Source organism: Nicotiana attenuata, chromosome 6 (genome assembly GCF_001879085.1).
Source record: "Nicotiana attenuata strain UT chromosome 6, NIATTr2, whole genome shotgun sequence".
NCBI lineage: Eukaryota > Viridiplantae > Streptophyta > Magnoliopsida > Solanales > Solanaceae > Nicotiana > Nicotiana attenuata.
Window position 1 is genome coordinate 1,385,495 of NC_031994.1, and position 26,359 is coordinate 1,411,853.

Below are 26,359 nucleotides of genomic sequence, written 5' to 3' on the forward strand. Positions count from 1 at the left end.
ATATATAAAATCCGTGCTGAAAACAAGACTATCCGGAGTGATTTGAACCGCCAATTTCACTTTGAAAGGTTCACTCAATAATTATTGTACCATAGGCGTCTTTGAGCTTGGGTGCACGCGCATGTATTTAAGTAATTTTAAATAGATAAAATGTTATATATTATATATGGTTCAGGAAGAGAAGTATGGGTTAACATGAACCCATATCCCTTAACCTAGATACGCCCCTGTTACGGAAGTTTTAACAATTTATGAAGCTTTTATGTGCTCTTCACCGATCCAAAATAATGCAATTATTATTAGGATAAATTAAAGAAAAAATTAAAAAGAAATTTCCGTTGCCGGGACTTGAACCCGGGTCTCTCGGGTGAGAGCCGAGTATCCTGACCAACTAGACTACAACGGATCATATTACTGGTACCACTCAATATTTAAAAGAACCGAAACATTGCGCTCTCTCTCTACAGAGTATACTCTTAATATTTTATGTCATGGGACAAAAATATTCTAGATACCCTCCTATTACGAATCGCCAATGTCTTCGATGCGAGTCTAGTTTTTCAACAACCAAAAAAATAGGAAGATAAAAAAAAGTTTGGAAAAGTTCAATGTGAATAATTGAAAACTCCATAATATATCAAGATTAACACCAGATTTGCAAAATTATTTTGGTCAATATTCACCATTTATATGAATTGAAGTAGATGTATCATCCCTTCCAATAGCATTTATTAACATGTCGCATCAATACACGGTGGTTTCCTTACACGGGCACATAAATACACACATACACGCAAATATACATTTTTTTATTTTAGAAAAAAAATGTAGACTTTAACATACTTGCATCGAGTTGGAATGGTAGTTGGGGAATTTATGTAGTTAGATTTGAATGGATATAAAAAAGAGAAATTTTTCATAAAACACTATCTTTTAATGATAATTAGCTATCTATAGATACCATTTGCTATATTACGGATTGTAGATACGTTTTCTGTTGTTATAAAATGTATTAGATGTATTTAAGCTATTGTATTCATGAATACAGTAGCAAAAATAGGCGTGAATCAGGGAAGTCCAGCTAATCAGTTGTTGTATTCGAGGGTATTCATAGCATGAAACATGGGATTACAGCTGGATAGATTATTGTATTCGACTATATTCACGGCGTGAAACAGGGGATTACAATGTTTTTAAACGGAAAGTGAATCAATTAACATAATAGACTCCTAATATAACTCAACAAACTCAATTATAACACACAAATTTTGTATTTCCAGTTATAAAAAAGATTCCCAACCAAAAAATACCCCAAAAACATAGCAATCTTCAGAGAAATTATATATACATATGAATACATAAATTATATTAATTAAAAAAAACATAAAATTGAAATTGGGGCTGCCCCAAATTTTCAGCTTCGTCCTTCTTATTCACTTGAAAAAAAAAAGAGTAATTTCCATGTCTTTACTTCCGCCAAAAATTCTGGTTATAAGAAACAATAAATTCCAGCACTTCTATTAATTCGGGACATGAACAGTTTCATACCCATTCTCTGATTCTTTTTATCACTATAGCCGCAAAATAGTTCAAATTCGTTCCAATCTTAACCATTTTGATTCTTTTAAGTGTTTCACATGATTCCGATTACGATAAATGTTGTATAACGAAAATGTATGCATGATTGGTGCATACCACAAGTTCGAAACCTTTTTATATTTAAGTTGAGAAAGATAGAATGATGCTCAACATGTTTTGAAGCGGACGAGAACACTCACTTGCTGATATTATTATCACTATTCGATATTGGATCATTCATAGCATAACTATACCTTCCTTATTTATTGCGGGTTGGTTATTTATCAGCATTTGTTTAGCTTACAACGCCGACAAAGAATTTCATAAATAACTGACCGTTTTGATCCTTTGAAACAACTCAAATAATTAGCTGATTTCTTTGTTAAAAAAAAAAAGGAAAAAATTGAAATAAAGGTGGAGCCCGGGGTGGGGTGGGGTGGGGGTGGGGGTGGGGGTTACACTACATTAAGTCAAATGATTCACCTTCAAAATCAAGATAGTGAGAGATTACAGATGGGAAAGTACACAATCAAACTGTAGCAGCAAGGATACAAAGTGTTCACACTTCTTAAACAACATATTAGAACCAAACTAAAGGACAAGACACATTGTATGCTCTCATTTGAGGAGTGTTTTCACGATGGACTTAACATTCAGCTTCTTCAAGTCTGTGTAAGATTGACCACATCCCACAAACATGACGGGGGCTCCGGATATATAAACCATGGACAATGCTGCTCCCACCTGCGCCACACGTTGAACGTTAGAATATAACAATTAAGCCTCAATACCAAACTCAAGTTGGGGTCGACTATATGAATCTTCACTGATAGTGTTGCTCCATTTAAGCTTGTCATAAGACAATGTTACACAAAAATAAGGTAGAAATAAGCCAATACTCTATTTTCTACAGTTATATAAATCTATCTCTGATATGACTAGATAGTTTAGACCCTAAAGTAAACGTACTAACATTCGAATATAAGAATGATAATCGAATAAGTATGAAGATGTTAGCATTAAAAACTCGTATAGAAAAGGTAACCAGGCATCAAACTTATTTATGCAAAAAAGACCATGCCTATGTACCTTATCATCAATGGTGTCAAACTTGGTAAGCAGAATCCCATCTATCAACCTTGGATTTGGTGAGGGTGAAAGATCGCCTAATTTCTGCAATAAAAAACAAGAGAACGTGGTGAATCTAATGCGGGGACAAACATTCAAGAAAAGAATGTTATCATCACCATTAGAGGCAAACCTGGTTGAACTTCGACAACTGATCAACAGCATCATTTCCGACAAGTGCCTCACCAACAAAAAGGATCAGATCTGGACTATTGACATATATAAGCTTGGAAAGTGCTCGCATCAGCGGCTCATTATCCTGTGGAATAAGACAGTTGCGCATAAATGAGAAGGACTTGAAAGTTAAAACAAGAAACAAGAGTAGCTCAGCTTTTAAGGCAGAATATTACAACAAACAATTGGAAACCGCAGTCCAAATACAACATATACAGCATCCAAGAAAATCTAGGAGTCCTACAATAAGCAATGATTACAAGGTAAGAAAGTCAAAATTCAATCTTACCTGCATACGACCAGCTGTATCAACAAGAACAACATCCGAACCATTACGATTAGCCTCCTGAATTGCTTCCTTAGCAACAATAGCAGGATCCTTCTCATAGCCCTTCTCAAATATGGGGATCTGAGGATAAGACAATTCAATGTCAGAAACTAATACGTATAAACTCTCTCCCAACGAAGCGTGCATAAACTTTCCAACCATGACGTACCTGAAGTCTGCGTGCATGAGTACGCAGCTGCTCTACAGCTCCTGATCTGAATGTGTCACAGGCAGCCATCATTACATTGATGTTGTGCTGCTGAAGCCAATAAGCTACCTTAGCAAGATTGGTAGATTTTCCTACTCCATTAACTCCTACAAAAACCACAACATATGGTTTTCCTTGTTCCTTCGCGGCATGAACATCCCTCAAAATATCAATGGAACGTTTAGGAGTTAAGATGCGAACAAGGGCCTCCTCCATTGCTGCCTGTGGTTTGATCAAATCAACACCCCATATTAGTATGTCCAAACTAAACCAATAAGGAAAAGATAGACTGAAGAGACTTTTGAAGTTTTGGCATGCAATTATTCGATTTTGAAAACATCCTTCCAATTTTAATATTCTTTTTTCGTTTGGGGCTCTGTGTGTGTGTTGGGGGGGGGGGGGGGGGGCAGTTGTGTACAGTTCCAAAGACCTTGGACTTGGACACTTCTCATATGGCATTGTTCCTCCATGTTAGACTATATTAAAGCTATGACTATAAGTGCTCTACTCTGTACATGATTAAGAGCCCGTTTGGATGGGCTTGTTGTAAGTGACTTTTAAGCCAAAAGGCATAAGTTAGGAATTCTAGCTTTGGCTTTTGGCTTAGGAATTCTAGCTTTTGGCTTATTTTTGTCATTTTAGCTTAAAACAAGTGCTTAAAAGCACTTTTTTACTTTATCCAAACACTACAAAGTGGCTTAAAAGCTATTTTGGCTCAAAAGCACTTAAAATAAGCCAATCCAAACGGGCTCTAAAGGTTCCAAATCTCTTACCTGAACTGTTGAAGAAATTCTTGTAAATGAGGCAAGCTTTTTACCCTCCAGACTTGCCGCGACTGATTCACAAAGCTTTTCAGCAATTTCTTCGGCCTGTAAGACATGCATAACACCCGTCAACCAATTATATAATAAGAACTGCTGAGACAAATATGGTCACCAATCAAAGTATTTTGCTCTTTTCTTCTCTTTCTCCATCTTTTGGGAGGAGGAAAGAGACAGGAAGGGGACAGGGAAGAGCAAAGCAATTGGCAAACTTACCACATTCTTGGTCATTAGCCTGTCCTTAAGAGCTTTTAAAGCTGGTTCTAAGTCGGCCTTCTCCAAATTAGCCTTTCCTGCGATACTGGATAAACAACAGCAACACAGGTTATGTCCAACATTTCAACAGTCAAAAATAGAGATCCACTATCTTGAAAGAGAAACTGTATCTGTCAGTCTTTTCACATCATTCTTGAATATTTTTCAGCTTCTCATATAAAACCCGAACAAATTATAGTACTTCTTTAGTGTCCGCTAAGCAAATTAGACCAATTTCATAGTGATTACTGATTACGAATGGTGTGGGGACTCTATGATACAAATATCAGCCAGTCCGTCGACTAAATTTCCATAAAGATGAACTTTCCTCTTTTTTTCACAAACAAGAAGAAAATGATCAAGACTATATAATGAAGTTATCAACAAAAGAAAGATATAAGAATGCTGGTAAAACAACTTTTTCCCTTTTCTGAAATCAAGGGAGGATGAGAATTTTACCTCTGGAACATGGATGAGAACCAACCTTTCTTCTTTGCCTCGACCTTGCTGTCTTTCCCTGGCTCCTCATCCTCCTCGGTCTCACTATCACTACTCACAATCTCCTCTTTGTCCATCATACTCTCACCTTGAACTGCTGCTACAACTGCTATATTCTCATTCCCATTCTCACTCATAGGATCCGTGAAATCCAATTTTGACTCGGTAGGTGAATCATCCCAGACTCTATTCTTCTTTATCTTTTTTGTAGGTTCTGCCTTGGAACCCTTTACAACAGTATCGGTTGCCTTGGAACCCTTCACAACAGTATCGGTTTTCTTCCCACCTTTAGCCCTAAGCTTCTGTAGCTTATTTACATCGAAAGCTCCCGAATCGGAACTTCCATTCTCTTTACCGTTAGCCTGTACTACTGCATTTCCATTACTACCGTTAGAATGACCATTTTCCATGGCACGACTTTTTACTTTATCGCCATCACCACCATCACTTCCTGATTCAGAACCACTCTTTTTTTGATTACCTCCATTCATAATGCCCTTTTGCACTTGTCCTTGCTTCTTACCTAGATTATTGGTGGCAGGCTTGCCAACCTGCTTCGACTTCTTCATTTCCTCAGCACGCGCCTCAGCCTCCTTCCTAAGCTGCTGAAAAACATCGTCAAATTCATTGTAAACAGTCTTTTTGGGGTCATAAATCTCCGAGAATTCCCGCTTAACCATAGCAAGCAATTCATCCACATACAAAAGATGAAGAATTCGCTGATACACAGCAACAAACACAAGGCCCAGTTCATTGTGAAACGTCCATTTAAGAGTGTATGCAGCTCCTGGTGCATCATAATTATACGAAGCAGCACCTGAACGTTCCTCCAAAAGACATGAACGAATCAACGTGTCAATTGGAGAACCTCTGAGAGCATTTCCAAGCTCTTTACATGTCCAGAGGATCAAGCCCCCTCTAGTGAATATCAGTAACTGCTCTAACATCTTTGGATTCTAAATATACCCCTGCAAACAAAAGACGTAGTTTTAAGAAAAAAAGTCACTTCTCAGCTGGCAAATTAAACCCCTTAAAACAAATGAAAATAAAACTTGCATTGTCGATGAATGTAGCTGGAAAAGAGAACCAAAATCTAGGTCCTATAACAGATTCAATGAATGGAAAAGGAGGAACTTTTCTTCGCCTAAAAGAGGAAAGTGTAGCAATAAAGAACGAAAACGCTTACAACAACAACTACACCTCGATCCCAAACAAGTTGGGTCGGCTAAGAACAAAAAAGCTTAAAGAACATAACTTCGCAACAATAAAAGCGCTTTAAGATTTTCTAGACTTTGAAAGCTCACATATCAAAGGATTGGGAGAAGGGCTAAAAAAACACAAAATAGTAATCAGTCAACTACACCACAATCACAAACTTGTTGAGTCGGCTAAATGAACGGGAAGTGGCACATGGTTCTAAACTCGATGTATAATGGACCCGCCCTTCTACCCTTCTCCACTTAAAAGGCCGTTGCCTTGCGACAGGGTTCGAACCCTTGACATACGCCTAAACACACATCACAAGCTACACTCTTACCATTAGACCAAAGCCCTAGGGGCATATCTAATTTGCTCTATTCAGATCCACTTCTTTCTCAAACCAATAATAATTTATCTTTTAAAGTAAACCAAGGATTTCCTAAACCAAAATTTATAGATTAAGAAAAAGTACATATATTGAATTTAACGTCCTACTCATACACAAGAGAACTAAAAATCAGAACTTTGACTTAAAAGAGAAAAGCATCAGAATTTATGAACCCCCACAAATTCTCAAAGCAAATCAAGAAAAAGAAACCAATAAATCCACCAAATCTTTTCATAATTCAAGCAATCAAACTACAACCAAAAACTAAAAAAAAAAAAAATTAAAAAATCATTTCCTCAATAAAAAAAAAACCCAATTCAGATCGCACCACAAAAAACCCAAATCCAAGCACCTTTAAACAATAAAAAATATCCCAGATCGAAAACAACATAATAAATCCAGCTAACCCAAAAACTAGGGGGGGAAAGGCAAGGATTCGAAATAAATAAATAAATGATATCAGTAACTTTAATTAGAAGAAAGAGGATGTTAATTATTCATACCTATCAATTTGTGAAATCAGGAGGAAAAGGCAAAGGAATGAATTGAATGGGAGAAAAAACGAAAATGAAAAATTGAAGGCGAAGATGCTAATTTTGGAGTATTTATATGAAAAGACGTCAGCTTTGACTTTTTTTCCGTGTGAAGACCAAATTGTCCTCTAATATTATGAAATAGATGTGTAACTTCCTATTTGTAACGAATTTCATGTGCGAGAAGTGTAATAAAGTTTCATGGATTAAGAACAAATTACACATTTGGCGTGTCATTAAAAAATAATCACAAATATTAGCAAAAATATAAAATAATATATATATATATATATATATATATATATATATGTTATATATTAATATACAAAAAACATAGATATTGTCGACTATTATTTTTTAGAGAGGTTATAATGTGTGGTTTTTCCAACAAATAATGGACCTACGTAACACATATTTGGACTAGTCAGGTAAGTGAATTCTGATGCTGAATAATTAACAACTATAATAACTATTTTTACGTCTTAACTCTAAACAAGTAGGGGTCAATTATATAAATCAACACAGTTTAGATACTGAATAATTATACAAAAAAAGTTTTGTGGAAAGTATTTTGAAACTAGAACTTCAATGTATTTGAATAAGCACATTTGTATATTTTCCTTTTCAAGTTAAAATTTTAGATTTATTTTAATTCATGTAGGTGATGAATTTGATTTGGTTGTTACAAGAAATTTGAAAGATTTTGGTATGTAACTAATGTTTTTCCAAATTATATATATACGGGCTAATTATAGCTTTGTAAAATTCATTAAGTGTATTAAATTTTTTATCTATTTAACTTAAAAATTCAGATCTAGTTTCTTAAGTTTCTAAGTCAATTTTATTTTGTTACTATAATCCTCATCGCAAAGAAGATATTGCTTCCAATTTCAATATTTGGTTAGAAGTGCAAGTATTCACCGTAAAGAAATTCTTGATGCGTATAAATAGCTGTGTTATATCGTTTTTAATAACCTCGAAAACAGTTGATCAATAATCTTTATAAATGAAGGATAAGAAGGCGAAGGGAAGAAGATCCACATGCTCAAGACTAAGTGAGCCTGATCAAAATAGTTTTTGCGAGTTTGAAATGCGAGAAGAAGTTTCACGAGGAGACGAGGTAATCAAATTTGAAGCTTGGTTAAATTTATTGTTCTCAATGAATAACCGTTTAAGGCAATTGGAAAATGAGACTATACCTTCGCCACAAGCTCCTCATGAAAATGTGGATAATGCACCTAGTGTTTCTTAAATAAATCATTCCCAAAATAATAGTATCACTTATTAAAATACTAAGCAACAAAATTATTGATATATGCACACCTATAATTTTTGTTTCCTAGGGCTTTGATAAGTGATTTTATATGGGATTGATTCATTTCCGAAGCACTAGGTGCGTTATCTATATTTTCTCGAGGGGCTTGTGACGAAAATAAAATCTTATTCTCTAACTGCTTTAAACGATTATTCATTTGTGGAATAATAAATTTAATCAAGCTTCATATTTGATTACCTCGTCGGCATTAAATTGGTCAATGGATTCCCACCAATCTCTATGTTAGTCTCTTTCATTTGGTCAAATAAAATTGTTATTGTATGAGAAAAGAAAAAAGGCTTAGCAGTGGCTAAAGAGAGTATTATCATTATATTTATTTTTATATAAAACATTTATGGTATTAGAAAAAAGAATAACGTGTACAATGTTTATGTATTGACATGTAAATTACAGTCTTTTTTTTTTAATTTCTCCACTGTCGGGGCAAGTGCACATATAGCCATTTTCAGGTATGATATTTATAGATTAACCAGTACTTATTTTGTCTTGAAATTTTAAACAGAAAATCTTAACTTTAGGACAATTCAGCACACTTTTGTCCTAAAAAATTGAATTGAAAAACTTAAATTCAGAATGCACTGGTTAATTCCTAAATAACAACTCTTTAGAATGGTTACCTGATGTCATTTCTGCTATATTTGACAATAAATCTCAACAAGGAGCACTCAAAGTTATGATTCAACTCTTTAACAACTCTATTCATTGTGAAGGAAATTGAACGTTCAAACCAAAATCTTTGAATGCATAATCTTTACCCATAAATTACAACTTAATTAAACATGTATTCATAAGGTTGATGCAAATATACTAACGTCGTCTAGAGTACAAAATTGAAACTCAGTGACAGATGATTCTTCACGAGACAATGTCACTGCTTGAATCCTTCGCCGAGGCCTGCTGGCATTCCCAAGCTCTGTGCAAGATCGCTCATTCTTTCTTTCATTGCCTGAAACATAAGAGTCGTGTTAGCAAATAACAAATCTAAAGATAGAATAAGTTATAAGTTTGAGATGATGATTGAGGACTAGTGGAGTGGTGATCAGAGGCGGATCCAGAATTTGAACTTTATGAGTTCAGATTTGAAATTCTACCATATTTCATCTAATTTAAAATCTATTATTTATACATATCTAATGAGTTTTTTCTGACAGTTATACAGAAAGATATACAGGTCAGTTGAAACAATGGGTTTTGCCGTTCAGGTGAACCCATAGCTTCTTTTGTAGATATGCCACTGCTGGGAAGCGTCTCTACCTCCAACTGTTAACCCAAAGGTTCGTGTCATACAGAGTAGATAGAGAACCATTGTTGATTCCCTTTGGGTGGATAAAATGGGCAGTGCAGTGCACTAGGCACCGGCTTAGTGCGAGGTCTAAAACGGACTGGACCATATTGGGTCTTACGTATGCAGCCTTATGTTGCACAAAAGATACTCCCTACGTTTCATCTTACATGAAGGTGCTTGACAGACACGCAATTTAAGAAAGAAAATGTTTTGGATCTTGTGCCCTCAAACATGGCGATGACATTTTTGCGGCTATAAAATTTATGTCATGAAAAGTGAAATGAAAATTTAAAACTAATAGTTTCTAAATATAGATAGGAGTCATTCACTTTTGAAAACAAATTAAAAAGGAAGGACTGTCGCACAAAATGGAATGAGGGAGTAAAAGGAAGAAGTCTAAGGTTCTTACTAGTACACTTTTCTGATGTGCATCCTTGTATGCCTCTGTAATTAAAAGTGAGAGTTTCTGCACAAGAAAAAAGTTCAGACTCTCTTTAACATTTGGAACTGACATCCCACAAAAAAACATGCATTCATATATTGTTATATTCCACACGGCTCCTTGAAAGGGGAAAGCGACAATTATTGTGCATTCATGAATAATTTCATTTGCTCTGACAGAACAAGGGAGTATATAGCAAATGCCACTTGCATAGTTTGCTCGCTTCACGACCAAGTAGAAACATCTTGATTTCTCCGGAAAGAAAAATTGGTTTAGAAAAAATAGTATGTTAAAGGCCAAACATGAATAAATTAAGAGTACAAGGATCTCAATGGGCACAATAAGAGGAGTTAGCTCCTTGATACACTGCGTATAATGGTTGCTTGATGCATAGAGCAAAAGATGATTAATAATTCCAGATCCATCTGTAGAGCACCAAGTTTGTAACAGGTTTTGACAGGTCAAATAAACTAGCAGCACATAAACTCAGATGATCTACGCAATATATACTCACTTCTGGCCCCAGTTCCATGGCAGCCTCAGTAATTTCAGTACGTATAGGTTGCTGATTCCCAGACAGCGTTACCTGCAAATGGCGTAAATATTGACAAGTTTTAATAAAAATGTATCTAATACTTAAAATTCTCTAACATTTCCAAGTTATCTTGATTTGTCTAAATATGCCCTTTTAAATTCTATCCTGAGAGAGAGACATAGTGAAAGGGAGGAGAAGGGGGTCCGGGGAAATATAAGAGGTGCGGAAAGGACTCTCAAATGAAAGATCTAATCATTCTAGCTTGAACTTTTGGCAAAGAATGCTGGCCAAGACTGAGCATTCTATGTCTAAACCCAAAAAACAGACCCAACATTTTGGAGCAGTTGAATCAGTATTTCAGTTAGGTCAATTAGAAGTGATCTCTCGGTTAGATGACACCAAAATGAAACAAGAAAAGAACATACCTTGATTAGTTCACCTTCACAGTAACCATCAAATTCTGCTCTGAAAATACAAACCACCAAAGACAGAATAAGTAGAAAAATGATATACGGTATTCTCATAAAGCATGCTTATAAGAAGGTAAAAACATACTACAAACTGTACTATATAGAAACATACAAAGCGAGCTCTTTTTGTACTCGCACTGCCTCAACTTGAACCACATTTTGTGCCTTCTTCACCGTCTCGTATAAGTTTTGCATGTTTCCCAGAAGACCTGCCTAAGATCAAGATACACAAACTGAGGTTGGTCAAGCAAAATTATACAATACTTTTTACGAGTGAACAACAGGTGAAGCATAAGAAAGATAGAACTACAAGCATGCTTAGGCTGAGGAGCAGCAGCTTATACATTTGATAATGACTGCATTACTTATATAGCTGAACCAAAACATCAAACCCCATTTCCTAAGTGCCCTGTGAAGGTAAAACAATAAACAAATATGCCTCAAATTCATACAAGTTGGGTCCATTATATGAATCCTCAATATTCATTCCGTTCTATTAGGACTCAATAATTTGCCTTTTAGCAAAGTAATCACAACTAATGTGCCGAAGCTATAGCTAATTTAAATGTAACAACATGACTATGTGTTAATACCACTAGCTGGTACCTCATACATGGATATTAAGCGTCTACTATGTGTTCTTTTCAGCTAACTCAGTGTGACTTCAAGAGATTTTTAAAAAACTTGCATTTGCCATCCAGGTATTTTTAGAACCATGACACTTCCTATGGACGTGACACTTCTGTGACATACTAACCCATCAAGCATAGATAAAAAAGGTTAAATGAAAAAACATGTCAAATGAATAAGCATCTTCCCACGTCAAACACCTGAAAATCCAAAAAAAAAAAAAGATTATTCCTCTACTTTTTCGTTGATAACAAAGTTGAGTTTGATGTTTCATTAGATTGTCAACACTTGCACTCATGGTTATCCGAGGTTTGAGGCTAACGATCTTTAAAACTGAACAGAGACACTTCCTCTGATTTTCTGTCCATGAACAAACCTTAAGAATATGTTGGGGTATTTAAGTCTATTCAAGTCCTGAACAGACTTGAACGAAAATTTCAGCACCCAAGAAAGATATGGTCTTGGATGTCTGAACACCCCTCTGTATTTCATTTTGTTTGTAACCATTAACCAACCCCTTCGTGTTTCATAAATAGACGTTAATCAAGGCTCAGCAGCCAGTTCATTGTTAAAAAATTTCCTTGAGCCGGAGAACTATCGGAAACGGCCTCTCTACCCTCAAGGTAGGGGTAAGGTCTCCATACACACTACCCTCCCCATACCCCACTTGTGGTATTATACTGGGTTTGTTGTTGTTGTAGTTAGTTCATAGAAGGATCAACTATCGCCAACCCTAGGGGCCACTTCAAATCACGATAATTTGAACAAAGAGAAATGAATTCAAGGCTCTCCATCCACCTTTGTATCATGTAATCCATTACCCATTATCAAGGATAATAATGACGTGAACAAGAATTGAAATCATTCTTTCCCAAGGAATTTCTTAACTTGCTAAATATTTTTGAAATTAGAACTCCCAAACAATGCCACTAACAAAAGCTTGGTGTTTAAGCTGAGAGTAGAGGGGCGGGCCCATTATCCGCCGAGTTTCGAACCGTGCGCCATTGACCCTCCGGGGTATCATAAAAATACCAAAAAAAAGAAACAGGGAACTCCCAAACAACCATGTTTCTTGAATGAGCTTCTGTTTATTGTCAATGTTATTACCAATAAAAGGCCCATGAACTTGATTCTTTTAACTGCGGAGATAATATTAGCAAGCTACCAGAAGAAGATTTTGCAATGTGTTCTTTGCACGCATATATAACTTAAAATAATTTTTAACAAGTCAGTGAACAAGATAGATCCAATGTCAAATGTAAGCAACAAAATCCTCTACAATGAAGGGAATATGCTCAGATACCTTATTGTTCTCATTGTCGTCCTTTTTGCCTCCAAACAGAGCACGTATTTGCATAGGCCTGGGATTATCTGAAACCTTTCGACAGCCGGATCTTGACAAAGTCCACATGCCAACTTGATTCACATTAGGACTTGGATTGTCTGCAAAGACCAAAATTGTGAAATAACATACACTTCATTAGGTGCTTAATTTTCCCAGTGCTGAAACAACCTACAGAAAGCAAAAATTAACACCCAAACTGCGCAGAGCCAGAAGTCCACGTTCATCATCTTACGTCTTTTAACAGTAATAATCAATGAAGGATGAACGTCTTTTAACATTAATAATCAATCATTGAAAACCATTATTCCGAGACATGCTTGATCTTTTAGCCAAAGAAATGTCTAAATGAAAAGAAACTTTGACCAAATATTGACACTCATATAAGCCATTTCCCTCTAAATTCAGAAGTTTGAAACAATGTCTGGAACACAACATGATGATAAAGCATCAACCTTTTTGCTAAGCATGAGCGTTTCCTCTCGATAGTAAAGGCACATTGGTTCATGTAATAGGAAGGTTAATATATTTCGTAGCTTAAAACAAAAAGTACTCACCCTCAACTTATTTATTACTGAATCAAACCTTCATAAACATTATCACACATTTGAAGGAAATGAAAAACACATAATCTGCATACACAGTCAGATTCGGTGGCCGTTGCTGGAAAAATTGAAAAGATTAATAGGAGTTTCCCATTGTTATTTAAGGTTTACTAAGATTTATCTTTATCTGCAAATAGCCATGGAAAGATAGAATGTCAGGACAAAGGCGGCTACAGAATTTTTCAGCCAGTGGGTATAGGGTGCCACCACACTACTACTCCTTTGTGGCAATGGTCGCAAGCTTACACAAACATATTTTTTTCAAAATCGTTACTATAAGAGTGTGTGCGTGTGTTCGTAGAAAGGAGAGAAGGTTGGCATCTCCACTGACTGGGACAGGAACAACCTTCGGGGGCTTTACCTGTTATCTGAGCGCGTGTCTGTGTACTTTGAGTTGGAAGGGCACATCCACATTAAGGAACTTCCACAAGTTGGAAAATTTTGTAGTTACCAGAAAATTGCTAGCTTTACATCAAGAAAGCTAATAGCTTCTAGTTACTGGCTCTCTTTATCTTATTAGGGCCTTCTATAAACTATAAACATAACATAAGCCATAACGGCATCTCTTACTGTAAATGACTAACAATTACATGCCATCAAAAATGGATAGGATTTTCCTATTGTTATTAGAGGTTAAAATATATCTTCGTCTGCATATGGGACATCAAAAGAAAAATGTCAGGACGAAGGCGGATACAGGATTTTTAAGTCAGTGGGTATAAAGTGCCACCATACAACTACTCCTTTGTGGCAATGGCCGCTATATTTCAATACTGCTCATGTGTGTAAGTGCGCGTGCGCGCATTTCAGCAGGAAGGGCACATCCGCGTTGAAAGACTTTCAAAGGTTGGAAAATTTTGTGATTACCATCAAAATTGGCCTCTTTCAACAAAGAAAGTTGCTACCTTTACATCAAGAAAGCTAATAGCTTCTACCTACTAGCTCTCTCTATCTTTTCTAGGGCCTTATGTAAATATCAACACAAACTCCTTAGCAACAAAGAACTACTAGTACCTTCATTTCATTTTATGTTAACTTGTTCGACTGGGCACGAGTTTAAGAAAGAAAGACTTTTGGCGCTTGTGGACTTAAACATGTCATGATATTTGTGCAGCTACAAATTCATGTTATTTAATGGTAAAATTGGATGTTTATAGTTAATGAAACAGACTAAAAAGGAAACAATGTCATGCCAACATAGGCATCTCATTTTGTAAATTACTTACACTTCATACATCATCACTAACCAAAGTAAAATAAATTGGATGTACTAATTAAATTGCCAGTTTGTTCTGCAAAGAATTACTACCACCTTGTATGTCAACAAATCAACAACAACCCAGTAATATCCCACGTGTGGGGTCAGCGGAGGGTAGTGTGTAGGCAGACCTTACGCCTACCGGGTAGAGAGGTTGTTTCCGAATTACCAATCAGCTACATGAATCCTCTATGTTCATTCCAATAATAACAAATTAACAATCAGCTACATGAATCCTCTATGTTCATTCCAATAATAAATAATTTGTCTTTTATAGCAAACTAATAGTTCTCTAAATAAAAAATTAACTAAAATTTAATTAGAATAAAATAACTTATAGGAAAAAAAAGAGAGCTTACAGAAGGATACTGAGGAAAAGTTATGGAGGTTTGAAATCCCAGCCGAGAGAGCACTTGTTGACGCCATTTTTCACAAAAAAAAATTGAAGGGAAATATGTAGTTTCAGAGAAGATTGAATGATCTTTTGAATTATCGATATTGCATCAGTTTATTCTGAAAAAAATATCTATATGCATCTTTACGAGGTTGCAGTTTGGACTTCTGGATAAACGTTAGTTTGCCCCCTCAGGTTTTGAAAGTATTAGTATGATCCCGAATATTTTAATAACTTATACTATCACCCTTCTAATAAGAGTTTAGTAACTTTTATTTATTGAAATAACCTTTAAAAAGTTTTAGAAAGAATTTTTGGTGAAGAAAACTATTTCTGATTGATATATATAAAATTAGAAAAATCCTCTATTTATTGAGTAATAACTTTTTTATTGATAAAAGAATAAATATTATTTCTATTCCAAGGTGGAGAGTTTTATTTTTTCCATCGACCTATTTGCATAGTTCATTTACAGCTTGTTTGGATGGTCGTTACCTGTTGTATCGTATCGTATTGTTACTTTAAATACGACGTTTGTTTTGTTACTCAAAATTTATTGTATCGTATCGTTAATTCTGTCGTTACGCAACGACGAAATGTGCCACTTTATGTAACGACCGATTTGGTGTGGTCGCGTCGTTATCTTGTTCTTTTCTCTCAATCTCACCCTTGATTATTGTTAAATAATTTTATTTTATCATTTATCCTATTATATAGTAGTAATTTTAACCTGTATCATAATTTTTCTTTATAATATTATAGGTTTATTCTTCATATTGCTGGTGCCTGATATCATGAAATGACGATAAACGACACAATCTATCCAAACATTATATTCATCAAATAATACGGTACAATACAATACAATAAGATACGATACGATACAATATAAAACGATACGTAACAACCATCCAAGCAAGTTGTAAAAAATAAAAAAATTATTTCTATATCTATAGAAGAATGTATAAAAAAATTCTTAGTGAAAGTTAATAACTCATTGAAATTTTCAAGTAAAAATGGAAAAAAAGAAGAGGAAGAACAATAAGAAAGAAGGATAAGAAGAAAAAGTTGCATGCTTTTATTCACATGTTCAACTAGGAGTAGCAAACGGGCGGGTCGGGTCGGATATGGTTTGGGTCGAAAACGGATAATAAAAAAACGGATTAATTATCCGACCCGACCATATTTAATACGAATAAAAAACGGGTTAACCGGCGGATAATATGGGTTACCCATATTATCCATGATTTCTTGTATATGATCACTTTTGGGAGAATTCTTAGTCTCCCTAACTTGAGGAACCCCCAATTTGAGGCTTTACAAATGTAAAAGTTAGACCCATTGGTTATCCATTGGTTACTCATTGGTTATCCATTTTCTAAATGGATAATATGGTTCTTATCCATATTTGACCCATTTTTAAAAAGTTCATTATCCAACCCATTTTTAGTGAATAATATGGGTGGTTAACCGTTTTCGTTGAACCATTTTGCCACCTCTATGTTCAGCCAATATTTATTTATAATCGATGTTTATATTAAAGTAAGAAATACATGATATATACTTTTTTCCAAAATAAATTTTCTAAAACTTTCTTTTCATTCCATATTCGTAGTTAATCTTTTTATTTACAAAGAAACATTTTAATTTATAATCTTTTGTAAAGTATTTAAGGATATTTTAGTCATTTTAATAAAAGAACAACTTATCAATAATTTTCTACCAAACATTTCAACTGCTTATTATCAGTTTCAGCATGTCCATCCAAAACACGTAAATGCTTATTTAAAAAACCAGTTTCAGCGCTTAAAAATACTTTTCAGCACTTCAAGCTTATCAACTATTTACAATGAGCTTATTTACAATCAGTTGATCCAAACAGGCTCCAACTTGATTTTCACCTTTCCTCTTTCCTTTCATTCTCTCACACATACTCTCACACGGCAATGAATACAACCAATTTTTGCACCTTCTCTGCCCACATGTATATATAAAGAAAAAATAACAATAAGGAGTAAGGAAGATAATGGTCAGTACCATCAAAGAATGTGGTGTAGTGGATGAGATTGCTACTCTTTTAATCAGAGGTTTCGAGTTCGAGCTCCAGGTGCGAAAAATTCTTGGTAGGGAGCGCTTCCTCCGAAAAGAGCCCTACGCAGCACAAATCCAAATATATCGAGCTCTAATGCGGGTACCGAACGCCATGTGGGAACAAAAAAAAAGATAATTGTAAGTGACAAACAGAATTATTGAAGAAGGCAACCAAACTTCAGTAATCTCAAGGTGAAATCAAGAATTTAACTTTTCTGCATTCAACTTTCAAACACAGATGGGATCTAGCAAAATAATTGCTCTCTCTTGGCCTAGCATTGATTTTGAGAGCTGAAACTGGTGGAGTTGGAATGGCGTCACACAATAACAAAAGTTAGGTATATAATAGACTCTTCCCCCACTCAGCATTTGTTCTTTTTTTACCTAATCATTTAGTTTCAAAAATTTACTTGTCCCATTAATTCGAGTTCGCGCCTTAAAAAACAATTATAGTAGTACTAGGTTTTCGTGTTCTTGCCAAAAAAATTTATTTTGTCGAACTAGAAATTCTAGTTAAAGGTGAATAAATATTTACTATTTCGCCACACCTCTTGATGGTTAGCATCCGAGCGGAAGCTAAAGCCACTAGATGATTTCTTTTGCCAAAACTTTGATGAACAAAATTATCATGTACTTGTGATATATTCAGTATAATAATTGAGATACATGCAAATTGATACGAACATCACCGTAAAAACAAAAAAAAAAATTTTGATGAACAAAATTATCATGTACTTGTGATATATTCAGTATGATAATTGAGATACATGCAAATTGATACGAACATCACCGTAAAAACAAAAAAAAAACAACTTTGCTTATAGTAAGGCCAATCAATAATCAAGGACAATGACTAGATGGGGCACATAAAAACTACAAAATTTAATGGATCATCACAAGCATGGTTTCCAACTTTTTTCAATGGCTGGTGCTAATAATTGACGAATCTTGAAACCTGAAAGAATTTAAAATAAATGTTGAAGAGGACCCTAAAAAATTAAGGTCAAAATAGTACTTTCACATAAGGAGGTCTCAATATAATAATGTGAAAAAACCCCATCACCATCAAAACAGCATCCCCTAAGCCTAAAAACAAGGCACTACCAACAAACTGCAAAATTTCTCTTTCTCTCTCTCTCTATGCTTTTTCAGAAAAAAAATTTCATGGCTAACACACACACACACAGTCCCTCTCTCTCTAGAAAAATACCATCTTTCTCTCTCTAAAAAACCATATCATTGAGTCATGACACTTATCCTTTTCCTTCTTTTTTCTGTGCCTATGTCTGCTATAAGTTTTATAGTAACTATATACTATATTAGTACTATGTCTGTATTAAATATATTTATCTTTTTCACTGTTCCTATCTTCAGCAGAGGTCACAACTCACAATGCAAAGAATCATCAGCCCACAAACAAAGGAAGATGAGAGAAGAAAAACACACACACACACACACCAAAAATCAACTCAAAAATCAACTCTTTTTTCTTCTCTGTAATGGCCCAGCTGGACCAAAATTTATATAACCAAAGAGGAGAAGTATTCATATGTCTTGTTAACTAAAAACCCACCTCATATACACACCATTTAACCATAAAGACACAATCTTTCCATAAATACCCTTCTGCAACACCCCTAAAAAGATCCAATCTTTCATCACTGTCTCTAAAAAAACAAAAACAGCAATGTATTACTACTACTATATTTTTCTTCTCCATTTATGTGGGCTTTTTGGGGTTTGTCTTTCTTTGTCAAGAACCTTCTTACCACCTCTCTCTTTTCCTTTCTTTCCTTATTTACAACTCCTTTTCTTTGTTGTATTATTATTGTTTTCTCACTTACACGCCTCTCTTTCCTCTCTTTTTTCTCTCTTCTGCCGCCTTGACTCTTCTTCATATTTTCCAAGATCTGATTTTTTTTGTGATCTGATGTCTAAGAAGATGAAAAGGGTGTCTTTAGAATCATCATCTTATGGTGTTTTTGAAGATTCAAAGTCTAGGTTGAAGCGTCAGATACTATTTCAGGACTATCAGGAGCTCCACAAGGTAAAAAAAAAACTTATCTTTTGGGGTTTGTTTGATCCTTTTGTTTGAAGATCGATTCTTTTTTATTAGTGTATTTTTTGGTGTCTTTGAATAATCTGTTGATTTTTCTATTTTGGAGTTTTTTTTGGTTCTCTTTATCTTTTCTTTAGCCCTTTTCTTTAGCCGAGAGTCTATCGGAAACCGTCTTTCTGCCCTGTCCTCCCCGGAGTTCACTTCGGACCTCACTTGTAGGAACTCACTTGATTTGTTATTGTTGGAGTTTTTTTGGTTCTTGTTTGTTAAAAATTTGATGACTTTTGGTTGGTGTTTGATAGTTTCCTATCAATGATTTATAAGAAGCTTGTTATTTGCTGTCTCTTTGTTCATTATTTTGGATGAAAGTTACCCTTTTAGTTCTCCCTTATTGAGGCTTTTACCATGATTTAGTGTCTCCATTGGTTAAATCTATTTGTGTTTTTGTCCTCGAGAATTATTAGGAATTCTCTTTAGAACAAGTTTTAGCTTCTTTTTGTAATCAGAAATTCCGATGTCCACAAGGTCCTGTGGCACACGGTTTGAAACTGGATAGATGAGGGCCGTCACCACTTAAGTACGAGCTTTTGTCTATGGTAGGATTCAAACCCACGCGCGCACAACTTACACACGCCCCTTAAATACGAGTTTTTGTCTATGGTAGGATTCAAACCCGTGATGTGCATCTAACTCGCACATCACACTACTAGACCAAATCGCTCGGGGAAACATTTCTCTATGGTAGGATTAGGACCCTTGATGTGCGCCTTACTCGCACACCCGCTTAAATACAAGCTATTGTGTATGGTGGGGTTCGAATCATTAACATGCGTCTAACCCACACATCACGCACTGCAGTGTTACCACTAGAGTAAATGCCTTGGGGCAACAATTCTTAGCTTGTTTCCATCATAGTCATGCTATACTTTGAACTGCAAGATGATAGAAAGCTGTTGTTTTAGATTTTGGAATCGAGTAAAATAAAAGTAATGTGTATTTGTGATTAATCAGTTTGCTTACATGTAACCTATACAGGAAACTGATGGCACGAGGCACAAATTGGAGGATTCAAAACTGAGGAAACTAAGATTACTAGCTGAAGTTCGGTAGGTTTTGTTTTAACTTCATAAAAAAGGTTTTCATATTTACTTGATATAGTTTCATTTAATTTAAGTATAGAATTTTCTTGAATTCAGTATTTTGGCCTTAGTCTTCGAAACTATATTATCTTGGATAATATAATTAAGGAAAAAGAATTCTGCTGGTAATTATGTTAAGAGTTATTATCTTCAGCATCTTAGTATTCATTCAATTTATAATGTATATGCTGATTCCTATTTTTTTTTTTTTCAAAATGCTTGAGTTTCTTTTCTAGTATTTGAATCTAAGTGCAGTTTTTTCCCGCATAATTGTGCAGTTTCTTACGCCAGAGGCGCGCATATCTATTGCAGTTGAAGTCCTTAAGTCGTCCACAAGGGCAACAGCTAGTACCAATGCCAAATCCAGAAACATACGACAAAAACAGGTCGAAGGATAAAGTCTACAGCAAAAAGAAGGCCAAGCTAAACAAACTGACCCCACTTCCTGGCCCAAAACAGAACGGAAGGATACAGGTCGCTTCCAAGAAGACACCTGATATTCACGTGAGGCAAAAGCACAAATTAGGTGGTGGAAAAGATGATGTTTTGCACAATGCAGTTTTTGGGTTGAACCGTGAAGCAAGAGTATATAGTGAAAAGGAAGTTTCATCCGGGAAAGGAGCTCCAGCCTATGATTTGAAGCAGAACGAGAGATTTTACATTGCGAACAATGCTGACTTACGAAGGGGCAGCAAGCCTGCTTTTGATTTAAATAATGACACTGGTCATAGTGGCAAAGAAGCTGCTTTGCCTACTCGTGCACCAGTCTTCGACTTGAATGAAATCTCGGTAAGTATCAAAACAAGCATCTAGTACACTTGTCATTTATTTTGTGAGTGATACGTTGTACATCATTTACCTCTAGACTTTCTAATTTTTACAGATGGGGGAAGAGGAAACACAAGCGAACTTTGAGCAGGTGCAGTTCGAGGAGCCAAAGAGAAGTCATATCCGAAACCAGAATGATGATCAGCACAATGATTTGAAGTTATTGGTTTGCAGAAATGTTGGAGAAGGCACTTCTCAGGTGGGAAAGCGAAAATTATCATGGCAAGACCCTGTTGCTTTGAGGGTTTGACCCATCTTCCACTATTCAGTTAAATGTGGTAAGAAAAGTTTGAGCGAGCGCTGAGCAGTTATTGAACCTGAACTGGCCTTACTAGGTCAATTGTTCTGTTGACATGTAGGCTTATGCTTTTCCTTTTTGTGTATAGGAAGTTCTTATACATGTAATATGTGCACACACTATATGTTGATCGCGAGCAACGAGATATAGTCAGTATAATTCGTTCTCTACATAAAATAGCGTATGTTGTTCAGAAGTTTTCTGTACAAGCAAGGGATTTGGTCTTCTCTGTTTGTTGGATTCCACATTGATGACATGGGAACTCAACTTAGGTGTTCTTTGTTATTCTTTCTCTTCTGCTACCTGGAATAGTTTACTAAGTTCTTTTTGGATTCTCATCACCGTCGAGACGAGTTCTTCTAACAGGTTTCTTGAGATTAGTTCTGATACCACCTGGTGCAGGAAAAGAAGAATGGGATATGAGGTAGATGAATTTGAGTGCCTAAGATGGTAGTAAAGGGCAACCCGGTGCAGTAAGCTCCTGCTGTGCGCGGGGTCCAGGTACGGGCCGAACCACAAGGGTCTATTATACGCAACCTTACCCTACATTTATGCAAGAGGTTGTTTCCACTGCTCGAACTCGTGACCTCCTGGTCATATGGCAGCAACTTTACTAGTTATGCCTGCTCATCACCATCGAGACGAGTTCTTCAAATAGGTTGCTTGAGATTAGTTCAAATGGTTTGAGATGGTGTTTGAAAGGACAATAACTTATGAGAATGGTCCTTGTGATTAACATTATTCTGTGATTGGAGTCCAATGATGTATTTTCAGCTTGTTATGATCAAGATGTATGTTTGAAAGATTTAAGAACTTGGCTCTTACCTTGTAGATTGGATAACTAAGTGGCGCTCAAGAGTGTTGTGGCCCAATGGTCAATTAAATAGGAGGAAAACCATGAAGTTTCAGGATCATATCTAGGTGCGCGCAAGCTGGTTTCGGGACCAGTCATTAGATAAAATAGATTGGATATATACATGTTCTTTTTCCTTTTTTTTTACATTTCTTATTTTATGTTTGCTTTATCAACATCTCAAAGTTTAATGCTGCATTCTTTTTCCATTTTTACACGGAAAAGGCAATTGAAAAACATGCATTATTACAAAGGCATAAGGAGTAACCTTAGACATTTGCAACTACATGATCGATTCAGAAACATCAACAGCAACCCAGTATAATCCCACAAGTGGGGTCTGAGAAGAATAGTGTGTACGCAGATCTTACTCTGACCCTGCAGTAGAGAGGTTGTTTTCGAAAGACCATCGGTTCAATAAGATGAAAAGAAAAATCAATTCATCAGAAAGAATTCGGAAAAACTGACAACTTAACCTCCTCCCCCCCTNNNNCACACACACACACACACACACACACACACACACACACACACACACACACACACTACTACTACTACTACTACTACACTACTACTACGTACTACTACGACTACTACGTACTACGTACTAACTAACTAACAACTAACAACGAACCGAACGTAACCGTAACTAACTAACCGTACGTACGTACGGTACGGTAGGTAGTAAGGTAAGTAAGTAGTTAGGTTACGTACGTACGTACGTACTTACTTCCGTTACTCCGTACCGTACCGTAGTAGTAGGTTAGGTTAGGTTAGTTTACGTTAACGTAACGTACGTACGTTACGTAATAAAGTAAGTAAAGTAAAAGTAAAAATAAACTACTACTACTATAACAAAGTAAAGTAAACGTAACGTAAACTAACTAACCTAACCTTACCCCTCCCCTACCCCACCCCCAACCCCCCAAAAACCCCCCAAAAAAAAAAAAAAAAAACTAACTACACATATCTAATCCAACCACACACAACTCAAGGCTGAAATTTTCAAAAGTCATACAAGTACTTCTCAAAAAGTGGCATATGGTCAGCATCTAAACACACAGCCAACTTCAAGTTCTTGTCATTACTTGGACTTGGCAATATGTAAACTGTCCCTTCATACAAAATACATGCAGGTCCCATATGAATTGGTTTTCCCCATCCAAAATCTGAATCATGAACAGGCAACCTAGTCCAACTGTTAATATTAAGATTAGGACTAGCAAAATACGTCGGTCCTCGGATTAATTTAGATAAATCTGTCTGTAATTCGAGATAATCTATCGCTGATCTTAAGTATTCGTCGTCCATTCTTGCTAACACCTTATGAATTCTTTGTGCAGTGTTCATCAATGGCTCTGATAAAATTACACCAGATTTGGCAATTGGTGTAGCTGTGAAAACAACATTTCCTAAGTAGCCTGGTGGTAAAGGAGGAAAAAGTCTTGACCTACCATCTGTAGCAACATGTAACTTTGTCAATTGGTCATCATCTAGGCCACGTGCTTTGCACGTGCAACGCCAAATATGGGCCGCGAGTACTTCATAAGTACTACCCTCGTGCTCGGACTTGGTCTTGAGTAGGGTCAGTTGGTCACTTGTGATCTTAAACATGGCCGTGGTGCTGGATTTTGGACAACTAACTTTATCATGAACGTTTTTTGACGATGATTTTAGGGTCGGAGGAGGATGATATTCCACGTGTTTATAAGCTGGTGTCGGTGGGTCCCGTGCACGGAGGAGGGACCGGTCGATGAACGGCGAGACGGTGACGGAGAGGCCTCGGGCAACTTCCGACCATGTGTTGATGAAGTGAAGGGATGAATTGCCGTCAGATAATGTATGGAAAATGCCACACCCTAAGGAGACTCCACCACACTTGAATCGAGTTACCTAAAAAAAATAACCAAAGTAAATTAACAATTGTCCCTAAGGGGAGAACACAATGACCAGAAATTAAAGTCACAACTCAAACGTACATTGCGAGTTCGAATCATTCAATTATCACCTGAGAATATGATGATATGATTGTAATATATTTTAACCAGAGGTCTCGCGTTAGAGCTCTAAAAATAAAAAATATTTTGATAGAGTGTTTTACCTCTATTACTTTCGGATAAAAATTGTAAAGCTGCTTTTGTAAATTTTCAAGTAAACGCCAAATTAGTGATTCTTTTTCTTGAGGTCTGTTTAATTATTTTTTCATTGAAAATGAAATGAATAATATTGACAAGATGACGAGTACAAATAACAACCACTCTAGAACTAGGGAATGCCAAAAAGACACGTACTAGAAAACTAGAAGTATCGATCGAACAACAGAATTTAATTATTTCATTCAACAGAATTTAATTATTCTCTATTTCATTTTACAACTCAAAAAAGGCATGTAATATAGAATATAGAGTACCTGAAATATGACAAGTGGAAAAGAAGAGATGTCACCAGAAGTATCAACATTAGGAATTAACATCTTCTTTATTTCCAAACTTGGAATAAAATCACCAAAATCATCAATAAAATCATCAATTTCAGCTTCAATAAAAAGAACTCCTTCTCCATTACAATTTATCTCAATTCTTTCTTTTTCATTATCCTTAGCCAATCTCCCAGCCATTGGATAAAATGAAACTAAAACATTGCTTAAAGCCTCCTTCATAATTCTAAAATCAAAGAAATTTGGAGAAATTCCATTTGATTTGTAGAAATATACTGTCAAAAGATGAATTCTTCCCACTATTAAATCCAAATTTGAGTTCCATAGCCTTTTTGTAGGAGTTGGCTTTGATGGTTTCACCATTGTTGATTCCTTAATATTGATCTTCATCTTAAAATTTGATGAATAGAAAGAAAAGAGACCAGAAAGATAGACGAACGACCAGACTACAGTACAGGTCGAATATTTCTACGAGCAGTCAGCAAATTTTCCCTTATTTTGGAAAAGCGGGCGGCCACGTGTGAATTTTTTCTAAGGCAAAGAGAAAAGTGTTAGACACCTCTTTACAAAAGAGAGATGAGGATGAATCTTTAGCTCAATGAGGAGGAACATTTATAGCCTGAAATATTTCATTATATTATGATTGGTCACTATTATAGTATATTGTTTTTCTTATGGATGCCATGTTGTCTTCTAGCAATTTTGATGACCTACTAGTGGTTCTTTTTTGCATTTAATGGAGCGAAATAGATAGTGAAAATTCATATAATCGATTATAGTAACTCACTTGGAATCAGTGGAAGAGGCCGGAGTTATATGCACCGAAGAATTTTTTATCGGTAATTTATATAGCGAAAATAGAATAAAAATAGTTTTTTTTCTACATAAATAGATTTTATATCCCCCTAAAGACAAGATAAGTACATGTTGATATTTCTATTTTCCCCTTGTTGATACTCCCTTATAAAAATGACATGGCAGGTTTAAAATCACAAGATTCATAATATTTTTTAATATGTTATATACATCTTTTTTAGGACTATATGATTCAAAAAACTTCCTTTACATTTATAAATTTCGCATCAAATCAAACTAAAATAAAAATAGGACGTATATAATGATGCTAAGTTCTATATGTAAAAATAAATATATTAGTACTACTTTAGTTATCCAAAATTCATTGTAATTATTCTTTTTGGTAATTACTGTAAAATTATTTTTCTTATACAGGAAAGCAAAGGAGTCC

At 35.5% G+C, this 26,359-nt stretch overlaps 4 protein-coding genes and 1 non-coding gene across 7 annotated transcripts; 1 reads left to right on the top strand and 4 right to left on the bottom strand.

Annotated features, from left to right (window-relative positions):
• TRNAE-CUC lies at positions 334–406 on the bottom strand. Its single transcript has one exon. It is a non-coding gene; the product is annotated as a tRNA-Glu (tRNA).
• Positions 2,044–7,179, bottom strand: LOC109226457 (signal recognition particle receptor subunit alpha-like). Of its 2 annotated transcripts, XM_019391211.1 has the most exons (9): positions 7,082–7,179; positions 4,952–5,958; positions 4,454–4,538; positions 4,190–4,285; positions 3,378–3,638; positions 3,170–3,289; positions 2,840–2,965; positions 2,668–2,751; positions 2,079–2,322 (listed from the first exon to the last, which is right to left on the bottom strand). In XM_019391211.1, the coding sequence occupies exons 2-9, from the start codon at positions 5,935–5,937 to the stop codon at positions 2,197–2,199; spliced, it is 1,884 nt and encodes a 627-aa protein (XP_019246756.1). In that variant the 5' UTR covers positions 5,938–5,958; positions 7,082–7,179; the 3' UTR covers positions 2,079–2,196. The 2 variants fall into 2 exon arrangements, with proteins under 2 accessions (XP_019246757.1, XP_019246756.1); XM_019391212.1 differs by lacking the exon at positions 7,082–7,179 and having other exon boundaries at positions 2,044–2,322; positions 4,952–5,937.
• Positions 9,099–15,542, bottom strand: LOC109226458 (nucleoid-associated protein At4g30620, chloroplastic-like). Its single transcript, XM_019391213.1, has 7 exons — positions 15,374–15,542; positions 13,113–13,252; positions 11,292–11,392; positions 11,135–11,174; positions 10,689–10,760; positions 10,142–10,198; positions 9,099–9,393 (listed from the first exon to the last, which is right to left on the bottom strand). Exons 1-7 carry the CDS (start codon positions 15,438–15,440, stop codon positions 9,316–9,318), a joined length of 555 nt encoding a protein of 184 aa, XP_019246758.1. The 5' UTR covers positions 15,441–15,542; the 3' UTR covers positions 9,099–9,315.
• On the top strand, positions 18,573–22,654 carry LOC109226460. Of its 2 annotated transcripts, none has more exons than XM_019391216.1 (4): positions 18,573–19,546; positions 20,594–20,664; positions 20,976–21,486; positions 21,563–22,654. In XM_019391216.1, the coding sequence occupies exons 1-4, from the start codon at positions 19,187–19,189 to the stop codon at positions 21,569–21,571; spliced, it is 951 nt and encodes a 316-aa protein (XP_019246761.1). In that variant the 5' UTR covers positions 18,573–19,186; the 3' UTR covers positions 21,572–22,654. The 2 variants fall into 2 exon arrangements, with proteins under 2 accessions (XP_019246761.1, XP_019246760.1); XM_019391215.1 differs by having other exon boundaries at positions 18,576–19,546; positions 21,581–22,654.
• Positions 23,632–25,759, bottom strand: LOC109226461 (shikimate O-hydroxycinnamoyltransferase-like). Its single transcript, XM_019391217.1, has 2 exons — positions 25,087–25,759; positions 23,632–24,569 (listed from the first exon to the last, which is right to left on the bottom strand). Exons 1-2 carry the CDS (start codon positions 25,501–25,503, stop codon positions 23,682–23,684), a joined length of 1,305 nt encoding a protein of 434 aa, XP_019246762.1. The 5' UTR covers positions 25,504–25,759; the 3' UTR covers positions 23,632–23,681.